The following is a 13,768-nucleotide window of genomic DNA, read 5'->3' as shown; positions in this document are numbered from 1 at the left end:
AAACTGTCCTCTCCTATATACTTCTTTAAAAAAAAATTTTTAAAAGGCCAGGCATGGTGGCTCATGCCTGTAATCCAGCACTTTGGGAGGCCAAGGCGGGCGGATCACAAGGTCAGCAGATCGAGACCATCCTGGCTAACATGGTAAAACCCTGTCTCTACTAAAAAAAATACAAAAAATTAGCTGGGCGTGGTGACAGGCGCCTGTAGTCCCAGCTACTCGGTAGGCTGAGGCAGGAGAATGGCGTGAACCTGGGAGGCGGAGCTTGCAGCAAGCCGAGGTCACGCCACTGCACTCTAGCCTGGGCGACAGAGTGAGACTCCGCCTCAAAAAAAATTAATTAAAAAAAAAAACATGAAATGCTTCAGTAATGTTTGTCATCCTTGCATAGGGGCCATGCTAATCTTCTCTGTATCATTCCAATTTTAGTATATATGCTGTCAAAGCAAGCACTTAATTAAAAAATTTGGCTGGGCATGGTGGCTCAGGTCTGTAATCCCAGCACTGTGGGAGGCTGAGGTGGGAGGATCACTTAAGTCCAGGAGTCTGTGACCAGCCCTGACAAAAGAGGGAGACCCCATCTCTACAAAAAATTAAAAAAAAAATTAGCGACGCACAGTGGTACATGCCTGCGGTCCCAGCTACTCAGAAGGTTATGGTGGGAAGATTGCTTAAGCCCAGGAGATTAAGGCTGCAGTGAGCCATGATCACATCACTGCATTCTAGTGTGGGCCACAGAACGAGATCCTGTCTTAATAACAAAAAATTTTAAACATTTTAGAGAAGGGGTCCCGTTCTGTGGCCCAGGTTGGCCTTGAACTACTGGGCTCAAGTGATCCTCCTGTCTCAGCCTCTTGAGTATCTGGGACTGTAGGTAGGTATGCACTACTGTGCCCAGGCTCCCATGTACTTCTTTTCTCCCTTTTTTCTTTTTTTGAGCTGAAGTCTCGCTCTGTCGCCCAGGATGGAGTGCATTGGCGTGATCTCTGCAACCTCCACCTCCTGGGTTCAAGCGATTCTCCTGCCTCAGCCTCCTGAGTAGCTGGGACTACAAGCATGCACCACCATGCCCAGCTGATTTTTGTATTTTTAGTAGAGACAGGGTTTCACCATATTGGTCAGGCTAATCTCGAACTCCCGACCTTGTGATCTGCCTGCCTTGGCCTCCCAAAGTGCCGGGATTACAGGCGCGAGCCACCATGCCCAGCCTTTTTCTTTTTTTGTGTTTGAGACAGGGTCTTGCTCTGTTCCACAGGCTGCAGTGCATTGGCGTGGTCCTGGCTTACTGCAACCTCCACCTCCCGGGCTCAAGCAATCTTCCCACCTCAGCCTCCCAAGTAGCTGGGACCACAGGCACATGCGACCACACTTGGCTAGTTTTTGCATTTTTTTGGTAGAGACAGGGTTGCACCATGTTACCCAGGCGGGTCTTGAACTCCCAAACTACAAGTAATCCGCTTGCCTCAGCCTCACAAAGTGCTGGGATTACAGGAATAAGCCATTGTGCCTGACCTCCCATATACTTTTTTTTTTTTTGAGACAGAGTCAGTCTTGCTTTGTCGCCCAGGCTGGAGCACAGTGGTGCAATCTCAGCTCAACGTAACGCAACCTCCGCCTCCAAGGTTGAAGCAATTCTCCTGCCTTAGCCTCCAATAAACTGGGATTACAGGTGCGCGTCACCACATCCAGCTAATCTTTGTATTTTTGATAGACAGGGTTTTGTCATGTTGGCCAGGCTGGTCTTGAAATTCTGAGCTCAAGTGATCTGCCCACATCAGCCTCACAAAGTGCTGGGATTAAAGGTGTGAACCACTGTGTCCAGCCTCCCACATACTTCTTAATGGCTCCAAGTCAATCATGTTTACAGAAAGCTCATGTTATTACAGCATTGTAAGGTATAAAGTTCAATCTCCCTCTAGGATTTATTATTCTTACCTGTTTTTCCACATTGAAGGAATGAAAGTTATAATCATAAGTGAGTTCAGTCCCAGCTGGCATGTCTTTAAGAGCATAGAGTCCAATCCGGTATACTCCATTAACAGACCTGTAAAGAGAGAAAACAGAGTTATAAAGGCTGGAAATTTTTTTTTTTTTTTTTGAGACGGAGTCTCCCTCTGTTGCCTAGGCTGGAGTGCAGTGGTGCGATCTCGGCTCACCGCAACCTCCGCTTCCCAGATTCAAGCGATTCTCCTGCCTCAGCCTCCTGAGTAGCTGGGACTACAGGTGTAAGCCACCACGCCTGGCTAATTTTTGTATTTTTAGTAGAGATGGGGTTTCAACATGTTGGCCAGGCTGGTCTTGAACTCCTGACCTCAGGTGATCTGCCTGCCTCGGCCTCCCAAGTGCTAGGATTATAGGTATGAGCCACCACGCCTGGCCTCCACTTTTAATCTCTTTTCTATCCTTGGCAGCCTGTATAATACTGCCAGAGTAAGAATCCTAAATAATTTTTCTTGAAAACATGTTCTATGTTGTCAATTAGGCTTCAACTTTTCCTGCTTGGTATTCAAAGTCCTAAAATATGGCTTGCCTGTATTCCCCGCACTTTGGGAGGTTGAGGTGGGAGGATCACCTGAGGCCAAGAGTTCAAGACCAGACCAGGAGCGGTAGCTCACGCCTGTAATCCCAGCACTTTGGAAATCCGAGGCAGGTGGATCACCTGAGGTCGGGAGTTTGAGACCCGCGCGGCCAACAGGGCAAAACCGTCTCTACTAAAAATATAAAAATTAGCCAGGCGAGGCCACATGCAGTGGCTCACACCTGTAATCCCAGCATTTTGGGAGGCCGAGGAGGGCAGATCATGAGGTCAGGAGTTCAAGACCAGCCAGGCCAACATAGTGAAACCCCGTCTCTACTAAAAATACAAAAATTAAGGCCGGGTACAGTGGCTCACACCTGTAATATCAGCACTTTGGGAGGCTGAGGCAGGCAGATCACGAAGTCAGGAGTTCGAGACCAGCCTGACCAATATGGTGAAACCCCATCTCTACTAAAAACACAAAAATTAGCCGGGCATGGTGGTGTGCACCTGTAATCCCAGCTACTCAGGAGGTTGAGGCAGGAGAATAGCTTGAACCTGGGAGGCGGAGGTTGCAGTGAGTCAAGATTGCACCACTGCACTCCAGCCTGGGTGACAGAGTGAGACTCCATCTCACAAAAAAAAAAAAAAAAAAAAAATTAGCCAGGCATGGTGGCATGTGCCTATACTCCCAGCTACTCGGGAGGCTGAGGCAGGAGAATCGCTTGAACCCGGGAGGCGGAGGTTGCGGTGAGCCAAGATCCCGCCACTGCACTCTAGCCTAGCCTGGGCAACAGGACGAGACTCCATCTTAAAAAACAAACAAAAACTAGACAGGTGTGGTGGCGCATGTCTGCAATCCCAGCTACTTGGGAGGCTGAGGCAGGAGAATGACTTGAACCCCTGAGGCAGAGGTTGCAGTGAGCTGAGATCATGCCACTGCATTCCAGCCTAGGCAACAGAGCGAGACTCCGTCTCAAAAAAAAAAAAAAAAAAAAAGGCTTAGTTCACTTATTAAATGAGTTAAAATTACTTTTTATGGCTTACCTATACAAATCTTCCAGTTCTACCAATCTCTATCACATGAGTGCCTCTCTTGTTCTATTATATGTAAGGTAATGATCATTTAGGATTTTAGGTGTTTTTTTGTTTATTGTTTTTGAGACGTAGTCTTGCTCTGTCCCCAGGCTGGAGTGCAGTGGCAGAATCTCGGCTCACTGCAACCTCCAACTCCCGGGTTCAAGAGATTCTCCTACCTCAGCTTCCTGAGTAGCTGGGATATAGGCACGTGCCACCACGCCCAGCTACTTTTTCATATTTTTAGTAGAGACAGGGTTTCATCATGTTGGCCAGTATGGTCTCAATCTCCTGAGCTCGTGATCCGCCCGCCTTGGCCTCCCAAAGTGCTGAGATTACAGGCATGAGCCACCGTGCTTGACTGTGTTTTAGGTGTTCAGGAGTTTGTGACTCGCCTGGGCAACATAGTGAGACCTTATCTTAATATATTAAAAAAAAAAAAAAAGAATATAGTCATTATCATTATAGCTAACATTTACTGAATGCTTTTTATAATATTTTATATTAACTTATTTCATCCTAACAATTATATAAAAATATGTAATATTATTAGTTATTATAACCCTCATACTACAAATAAGGCAACTGAGGCACAAAGGGAGCCACTTGCCCAAAGTTACACAGCTGATAACTTAGGGAATCAAGTTTCAAATTGACATTGTGGCTTCAAAATCTTAACTACCATGCCATACTGATAACAAGTTATATCATTAATTCTCAAAACAATCCTATAGAAAAAACCCCAATCCTGTAAGATAGGCATTATGATATCTATTTTATATATGAAGTATATATGCCTCAGAGTTTGTTTAGTTATATAGCAATTAAGTGGCATTCAAACCCAGGGGATTAAAACCCAGGCTGTTTGACCCAGCCTTTTTCTTCTTGTTTCCTTACCAATGTGGAACACATTAAGGGTTAGCTTAGATACTGCCCTATTACATGTAACCTTGCCTAAAATTTTTAATTTTTAGTATTTTTTCCATCCTGAATTCAGAAAGCATTTAAAAATTTTTATTTATTTATTTTTTGAAATGGAGTTTTGCTCTTGTTGCCCAGGCTGGAGTGTAATGGCGGGAACTTGGCTCACTGCAACCTCCGCCTCCTGGGTTCAAGCGATTCTCCTGCTTCAGCCTCCCAAGTAGCTGGGATTACAGGCGCATGCCACCACGCCTGGCTAATTTTGTATTTTTAGTACAGACGGGATTTCTCCATGTTGGTCAGGCTGGTCTCGAACTCCTGACCTCTCGTGATCCGCCTGCCTTGGCCTCCCAAAATGCTGGGATTATAGGCGTGAGCCACCGCGCCTGGCTAACTTTTTATTTTTAAACAGTATCTCACTCTTGTATAGGCTGGAGTACAGTGGCGCAATCTCAGCTCCCTGCAACCTCTGCCTCCTGGGCTGAAGCAATCCTCCCACCTCGCCACCACGACTAGCTAATTTTTGTATTTTTAGTAAAGACAGGGTTTAGCCATGTTGCCCAGGCTGGTCTCAAACTCCTCAGCTCAGGTGATCTGCTCGCCTCGGCCTCCCAAAGTGCTGCGATTACAGGCATGACCCACGGAGCCTGGCTGCAGAAAGCATTTTAAATGTATACCAGGAGTTGGCAAACTGCTCCACAGGCCACTGCTCCCATCTTTGTGAATAGTTTTATAGGTGCAAAGCCAACAAGTTTGCTGATATATACTGTAACTTTTCTTTTTTTTTGAGACAGAGTCTTAATCTGTCACCTACCCTCATGCCTGTAATCCCAGCACTTTGGGAGGCCTAGGTGGGCAGATCACTTGAGGCCAAGAGTTCGAGACCAGCCTGGACAACATGGCGAAACACTGTCTCTACTAAAAATATAAAAATTAGCCGGGTGTAGGGACACATGCCTTTAGTTACAGCTACTCAGGAGGCTGAGGCACGAGAATCGCTTGAACCCAGGAGGCGGAAGTTGTGGTGAGCCAAAATGGTGCCACTGCATTCCAGCCTGGGCGACAGAGCAAGACTCTGTCTCAAAAAAACAAAAACAAAAAACCAAAAAAAGGTATCTTCTGGCCGGGTGTTGTGGCTCATACCTGTAATCCCAGCACTTTGGGAGCCTGAGCAATGAGGATCGCCCAAGAGTTTGAGACCAGCCTGGGCAACATGGCAAAACTCCATCCCTATCAAAAAATACAAAAATTAGCCGGGCAGGGTGGCATGCACCTGTGGTCCCAGCTACTTGGGAAGCTGAGGTTGCAGTGAGTCAAGATCGTCCCACTGTACTTCAACCCTGGTGACAGAGTGAGACCTTGTCTCCAAAAGAAGGGGAGAAAAAGATATCTTCTAGTTGACATTCTTGCACAAGTCTAGCACAAACACTAATTTCCGCTGGGGACATACTTAGGATTAGAGTTGCTGGTTTACCGGTTATGTTTAGCTTTGGTAGGTTGTGCCATTTTTTGAAAGTGGTTATACCAATTTACATTTCTACCAGCAAATCTAAGAGCATTTATGCTGCTCTACCCTTGCCAATACTGTCAGTCTTTAATTTTTTACATTTTGGAGGGTATGTAGTGGTTTTCCAATTTAGTTTAATATTTCCCCTAATAACTGTATCTAACATATTAAGCGCTGTTGTATATTTATTGACCACTTTGATATTCTTTTTTAAAGTACCTATTCTTTTACCTATTTTAAAAACTGGCTTGTCAGGCCCGGCATGGTGGCTCACACTTGCAATCCCAACACTTTGGAAGGCTGAAGCGGGCTGACTTCTTGAGCCCAGGAGTTCAAGACCAGCCTGGACAACATGGCACAACCCTGTCTCTACAAAAAATACAAAAAAATTAACCAGGCATGGTGGTGTGTGCCTGTAGTCTCAGCTACTCAGGAGGCTGAGGCAGGTGAACGGCTTGAACCTGGGAGGAGGAGGCTGCAGTGAGCCAAGATCATACCACTGTACTCCAGCTCTGTTTTTAAAAAAAAAAAAAAAAAAAAAAAAAAAAGGCTGCTCTGCGCCTATGGAGTAGCCATTCTTTTATTCCTTTACTTTCTTAATAAACTTGCTTTCACTTTATTCTATGGACTCACCTTGAATTCTTTCTTGTGTTCTTTCTTGTGCGAGATCCAAGAACCCTCCCTTGGAGTCTGGATCAGAACCCCTTTCCGGCATCTTTCTGGCGATCACGAAGGGATGATACTTAGGAGACCCACAACCCAAAGGAAATAGACTGCAACACTGATTGGCTGAAACTTTTGAGTTACTGACAGCTTTGTTTTTTTTTTGAGATGGAGTTTTGCTCTTGTCGCTCAGGCTGGAGTGCAGTGGCACAATCTCAGCTCACTGCAACCTCCACCTCCTGGGTTCAAGCGATTCTCCTGCCTCAGCCTCCTGAGTAGCTGGGACTACAGGTGTATGCCTCTATGCCCGGCTGATTTTTTTTTTTTTTTTTTTTTTGTATTTTTAGTAGAGATGGGGTTTCACCATTTTGGCCAGGCTAGTCTCGAACTCCTGACCTCAGGTGATCAACCTGCCTCAGCCTCCCAAAGTGCTGGGATTACAGGCATGAGCCACCATGCCTGGCATATTGACAGCTCTTAACAATTGAGTAAAACTCCTGTGAACAAAATTTAAAGGATGTTTGTTTCCCTCCACCTCATTTCTCCAAAATCTGGAAACCAGTTGATACAATTGGAGAAACTGGTTATTTTACCAAGGCTTTGATTGGAATGGAGTGCTTTCTATTAAGGAACCAAACTTGGCTTAGAGAGCCAATAAAAGCCCCTTGGGAAAACTGGCCTCATACCTTTTCCACAAAGTCCCTGTATAGGGTTCTCGACCCGTGATATCACCTTTTGTCAGAACTATGAATGGCCCTTACCATACTGACGCTTTCTGACTGATCTCTTCTCTACCTTGGATACAAAAGACCCTAATAGGCAGGAATATCATCACCCCTATTCAACCTGAAGAAATTACTAAAGATGGATCTTCATCTCTGTTTACCCCTAAGGATTAAGGGTTCTCTTATAAAAGGGAGGGGGAAAATGTCAGAAGCGTTTAAACCAGAGCGACTCCATCTTGTATAGAGGTTGGGTAAAATTAGGCTGAGATCTGCTGGGTTGCATTCCCAATAGGTTAGGCATTCTTAGTTACAGGATAAGACAGGAGGTTGGCACAAAATACAGGTCATAAAGACCTTGCTGACAAAACAGGCTGCAGTAAAGAAGCTAGCCAAAACCCATCAAAACCAAGATGGCAACGAGAGTGACATCTGGGCGTCCTCACTACTACACTCCCATCAGTGCCATGACAGTTAACAAACACTATGGCAACGTCAGAAAGTTACCCTATATGGTCTAAAAAGTGGAGGAACCCTTAGGTCTGCGAATTGTCCACCACTTTCCCAGAAAACTCATGCATAATCCAACCCGTGTTTAGCATATAATCTATAAAGAACCATAAAGATGGGCAACCAGCAGCCCTTGGGGCTGCTCTGTTTATGGAATAGCCTTTCTTTTCTTTTATTCCTTTACTTTCTTAATAAACTTCCTTTCACTTAAAAAAAACTGCCAACACTCAACCCTTGAACATTGTGTATTTTTCCATTAATTTAGGTCATCTTTATTTTTTCCCAACTTCTGACAGCTTCTAGTATAGAGGTCCTACAAACTTTCATAAGATTTATTCTTAGGGACTAGTCTTTTATGAAGCTATTGTAAATTGTATTGGTTTTTATTTATTTATTTTGACACGGAGTCTTGGTGTGTCACACAGGCTGGAGTGCAGTGGCACGATCTCGGCTCACTGCAAACTCTGCCTCCGGAGTTGAAGCAATTCTCCTGCCTCAGCCTCCAATAGCTGGGACTATAGGTGTGTGCCACCACAACCAGCTAATTTTTGTATTTTAAGTAGAGACAGGGTTTCAGTCATCATGTTGGCTAGGGTGGTCTCGAACTCCTGACCTCAGGCAATCCGTGCATCTTGGCCTCTGAAAGTGCTGGGATTACAGGCGTGAGCCATTGCAACTAGCCTGTAATGGGTTTGGTTTTTTTTTTTGTTGTTTTTTTTTTTTAAGATGGAGTCTTGCTCTGTCACACAGGCTGGAGTGCATTGGTGCAATCTCAGTTCACTACAACCTCCGCCTCCCAGGTTCAAGTGATTCTCTTGCCTCAGCCTCCCAAGTAGCTGGGACTACAGGTGCATGCCACCATGCCTGGCTAATTTTTATATTTTTAGTAGAGACAGGGTTTCACCATGTTGGTCAGACTGGTCTCAAACTCCTGACCTCATGATCCGCTCGCCTTGGCGTCCCAAAGTGCTGGGATTATAGGCGTAAGCCACTGCACCTGGCCTTGTAACGGTTTTTAAATTTCACTTTCTACTTGGTTGTTGCTAATATATTAAAATGTACTCAATACATTAATTTTTATATACTGACCATCTTTCCATTAATCTTGCTAAATTCACTTATGTCTGCAGAAATTTCCCATGTGTATAATAATGTCATCTGCGAATAATGGTAGTTAAATTTTTTTTCATTTCTAATCTTTATACTTTTTTCCTTTTCTTATTGTATTGGTTAGACTCTTCAAATGTAGATATGACAGTGGATATCCTTATTTATGTATAATGGTAGCTAAAGATTTTTTAAAAATGGATTTCCTTTGGCAGATTTGTTAGTTCCTTTTTATTCCTAGTTTGCTGAGTTTTAATTATCAATGAGCGTTGAATACTGTTTAATGCTTTTTCTGCTTCTATTGAGACAATATATGATTTTTTGTCTTTAGTCCGTTATTGTGATAAAATTACATTGGTTTACACTGATTTTTGAATGTTAAACCAAACAATCTTTTATTCCTGGAATAAACCCCACATAGTCATGATGTATTAAGCTTTTTATTTATTGTTAAATTTTATTTGTTGATATTTTATTTAGGATTTTTGTGTCTATGTTCATGGAACACACTGGCCTATATTTTTTCCTGGTTAGATTTTAGAAGAAGGTAATGCTAGTTTTATAGAAGCAAAGAGTTTATAAGTGGTACTGCCATTATTTCTTCTTCTTCGTCTTCATTTTTTTAAATAGACACAAGGTCTCTGTCACCCAGGCTGGAGTGCAGTTGCATGATCACAGAAAACTACAGCCTCGAACTTCTGGGCTCAGGCGATCCTACCACCTCAGTCTCCCAAGTAGCACCATCACACCCAGCTAATATTTAAATTTTATCTTTAAATTTTTGTTGAGACAGGTCTCACCATCTTGCCTAGGCTGGTCTTGAACTCCTGGGCTCAAGCAATCCTCCCACCTCTACCTCCCAAAGTGCTGGGATTGCAGGTGTGAGCCACTGCACCCAGCCTATTTGTTCTTTAAGTATGTGGAAGAATTACCAGTGAAGACATCTGGTTCTCCAGGTTCTTTTGTTAGATATTTTTAGTTATATTTTCAATTTTGGGGGTACATGTGCAGATTTTCTATTTTGTCTTATGTCAGTTTTGGAAAGGTATGTTTTTCTTTTTCTTTCTTCTTTTTTTTTTTTGAGACTGAGTCTCACTCTGTTGCCCAGGCTGGGGTGTAGTGGCACCATCTTGGCTCACTGCAACCTCCGCCTCGCGGGTTCAAGCAATTCTCTGCCACAGCCTCCTGAGCAGCTGGGATTACAAGCGCCTACCGCCACGCCCGGCTAATTTTTGTATTTTTGGTAGAGACGGGGTTTCACCATCTTGGCCAGGCTGGTCTTGAACTCCTGACCTTGTGATCCACCCACCTCGGCCTCCCAAAGTGCTGGGATTATAGGCGTGAGCCACTGTGCCCGGCTGGAATGTTTTTCAAAGGATTTGTTCATTTCATCTAACTTTTCAAATATAAAGTTGTTCACAGTAATTGATAAACAAACTGGTAAATTCACACAAAGGAGTATTACTCCACATTAAAAAGTAACAAACCACTAATGCATTCAACATGGATGAACTGCAAAAACATGTTTTTAACAAAAAAGACGCCAGACACAAAAGAATACATTCACATGAAGTTCTGGAATAGGTAAAACTCATCTGTGGCAATGGAAATCAGATCAGTGCTTGCTTTGGGGGATTGGGAGATTGACTTAAAAGGTAACTTTCTGAAATGACAAAGTATGTCATATTTTCATAGGGGTGTTGGTTATATGGGTGTATACATTTGAAAAAATTAATGGAAATGTACACTTAAGATCTATGTATTTCTAGACGGGCGCGGTGGCTCACGCCTGTAATCCCAGCACTTTGGGAGGCCGAGGTGGGCGGATCACAAGGTCAGGAGATCGAGACCATCCTGGCTAACACAGTGAAACCTCGTCTCTACTAAAAATACAAAAAAGAAATTAGCCGGGCATGGTGGCAGGTGCCTGTAGTCCCAGCTACTGGGCAGGCTGAGGCAGGAGAGTGGCATGAACCCAGGAGGCAGAGCTTGCAGTGAGCTGAGATCGTGCCACTGCACTCCAGCCTGGGCAACAGAGCGAGACTCCGTCTCAAAAAAAAAAAAGTCTATGTATTTCTCTGTATATGAATTACACTTTAATTTTTAAAAACTTAACAAAAAACCCCAAAGTTGTTCATACTATCTTCATATAATCTTTTTAAAATTATTTTTTAGGTGTGATTTTTTTCCTTCTCAATTAGATGCTAATCTATTTGAGGGGAAGGGACCTCCAGATTCACTTTTTTTATTTCTCTTTGTGAGAAATGCACCAAGTATTTAATAAGCATGCAGTAGAGTGGCTGAATGAACTGATATGAGATGATCCATGTAACACAGTGCCTAGCACATAGTAAGAACTCAATAAATATTAGGTATTATTATTATTTTTTTGAGATGGAGTCTTGCTCTGTCACCCAGATTGGAGTACACTGGTGTGATCTCAGCTCACTGCAACCTCGGCCTCCCGGGTTCAAGTAATTCTCCTGCCTCAGCCTCCCAAGTAGCTGGGATTATAGGTGCACGCTACCATGAGTGGCTAATTTTTGTATGTTTAGTAGAGATGAGTTTCACCATGTTGGTCAGGCTGGTCTCAAACTCTTGGCCTCGTGATCCGCCCACCTTGGCCTCCCAAAGTGCTGGGATTACAGGCATGAGCCAACACACCCAGCCTATTATCATTATTTTTTGTTTTTGATTTTTTCTTGCTATGTTGCCCAGACTGGCCTGAAACTCCTGGGCTCAAGTGATCCTCTCACCTCAACCTCTCAAATAGCTGGGACTACAGGTGTGTACCACCACCCTGGCTATCATCATCATCATTATTATATTTTTCTAGGACATAGATCCTGAAACTACTTGCATGCCAAACAAAAAAACCAAAAAAGCAAAACAAACAAAAAAACAGAACACAAATGAAAACAAAAATATCTGTCTGGGAGTGAGAAGTTAGGGTGAAAACGAAGCAGCTTACTCTGCCCGTGGGATCTGGGGTAATGGGGAACAGCCTGAGCTGCTTTGTGTAAGCTGACTGACACTGGAAAGATCAATCCCTTGCTGCACTCAATGCTTATTCTGCTGGATTCTTGGCTTCACCTTCTTTTGCTTCCTTACCATTTCTGCATTTCACAATTTGGGTCACAGCTATGGTTGATGAATCGGGCCTCATTTCCCATGCGGTAACTGTCAATCACCATCCCACTATCCAGGTTCAGGCAGTAGTGGTCACTGTGATTATGATACTGCTCAATCATCCTGTTCCTAAAGAGAAGATAAATGATTGAAAGACAATTAAAGAGTAGCTGAAAGTAAATTTCACATCTTCCATTCTCCATTCTAATCTTATACTTTGGCATTTTATTAGAGTATCATCATTTACCACTGTACCTGAACTCCTGTTCGCTGACGACTTCCCCTAGGTATTCAATGATGAACTGCCCAGCTTTTAGGGGCTCTTTGGTTCTGATTCCCCAGCCTTTTTCCTCAGCTCGAAATCGTTCTAGACATTGCACCCATTCATGCCTCTGTATCCTCTGGTTACAGCATTGCTCGCCACATGGGCAAGTGTTGGGGGAACACTCAGCAAAGATCATTCTAGAAAAAAAAGGAATAACTGTACATCAACTTACATGATACATACCTTGATGCATCCATTTTTAAATTTTACAAACATTTAAAAATGAATACATGAAATCAATTTTTATTTAATAAAAGTACCCGAATCACTAAGATTAAAATAATAAATGTCAAAAATTAATAATATTCAGAATTTCCAAGTCGGGCTGCAAATCCTGAATGCTTCTTGTAAATGATTAAGCTAACTGTCCACTCAGCATCCTGGGTAAACATTATCATATTTATCTGTTCCAAGAATAAGGCTGGGCAAGGTGGCTCATGCCTGTAATCCCAGCACTTTGGGAGGCTGAGGTGGGTGGATTACCTGAGGTCAGGAGTTCAAGACTAGCCTGGCCAACATGGTGAAACCCTGTCTCTACTAAAAATACAAAAACTAGCTGGGTGTGGTGGTGTGCACCTGTAATCCCAGCTACTTGGGAGGCTGAGGCAGGAGAGTCCCTTGAACCTGTGAGGTGGAGGTCGCAGTAAGCAGAGATCGCACCACTGCGCTCCAGCCTGGGCGACAGAGTGAGACTCCGTCTCAAAATAAATAAATAAAATAAATAAATAAATAACTGTGATCCAAAGAAGAATCAGTAATTTGATGATGATTTCACTGTACTCTTATTTTGAAGCACTCATGCCCATTTACTGATTTAAAAAAAAATTGTGGTAGAATACCTAATTTACTTTTTTTTTTTTTTTGAGATGGAATCTGGCTCTGTTGCCCAGGCTGGAGTATATTGGCACAATCTCGGCTCACTGCAAACTCCGCTTCCCAGGTTCAAGAGATTCTCCTGCCTCAGCCTCCCGAGTAGCTGGGATTACAGATGTGTGCCACCACACCCGGCTATTTTTTGTATTTTCAGTAGAGACAGGGTTTTACCATGTTGGCCAGGCTGGTCTCAAACTCTCAACCTCAGGTGATCCGCCTGCCTCGGCCTCCCAAAGTGCTAGGATTACAAGCTTGTGAACCACTGCACCCGGCCGCTAATTTACTCTTATTTATTTTTTTTGAGATGGAGTCTCACTTCATTGCCCAGGCTGGAGTGCAGTGGCATGATCTCAGCTCACTGCAACCTCTGTCCTCCGGGTTCAAGCAATTCTACTGCCTTATCTGGGATTACAGGC

General features: G+C 43.6%; 1 protein-coding gene and 1 non-coding gene across 16 annotated transcripts in view; both read right to left on the bottom strand.

The window, feature by feature from the left end:
* ASH1L (ASH1 like histone lysine methyltransferase) overlaps nt 1-13,768 on the bottom strand; it is a 228,048-nt gene that overhangs the window by 23,113 nt on the left and 191,167 nt on the right. For all 15 annotated transcript variants that reach the window (XR_010157608.1, XR_010157610.1, XR_010157609.1 and 12 more), the window contains 3 exons: nt 12,410-12,616; nt 12,137-12,283; nt 1,936-2,044 (listed from right to left, as the gene is read on the bottom strand). Coding sequence is in view for 12 of the 15 variants with exons in the window: in XM_054672121.2 (XP_054528096.1) it covers nt 1,936-2,044; nt 12,137-12,283; nt 12,410-12,616 (463 nt within the window). In the remaining 3 variants the exon portion in view is untranslated. The remainder of the gene's footprint in view (nt 1-1,935; nt 2,045-12,136; nt 12,284-12,409; nt 12,617-13,768) is intronic.
* LOC112206980 (U6 spliceosomal RNA) lies at nt 349-453 on the bottom strand. The gene has a single exon (XR_002941458.1). It is a non-coding gene; the product is annotated as a U6 spliceosomal RNA (small nuclear RNA).

This window comes from Pan troglodytes, chromosome 1, assembly GCF_028858775.2.
Source record: "Pan troglodytes isolate AG18354 chromosome 1, NHGRI_mPanTro3-v2.0_pri, whole genome shotgun sequence".
NCBI lineage: Eukaryota > Metazoa > Chordata > Mammalia > Primates > Hominidae > Pan > Pan troglodytes.
This window is presented reverse-complemented; position numbering and strand designations above follow the sequence as displayed.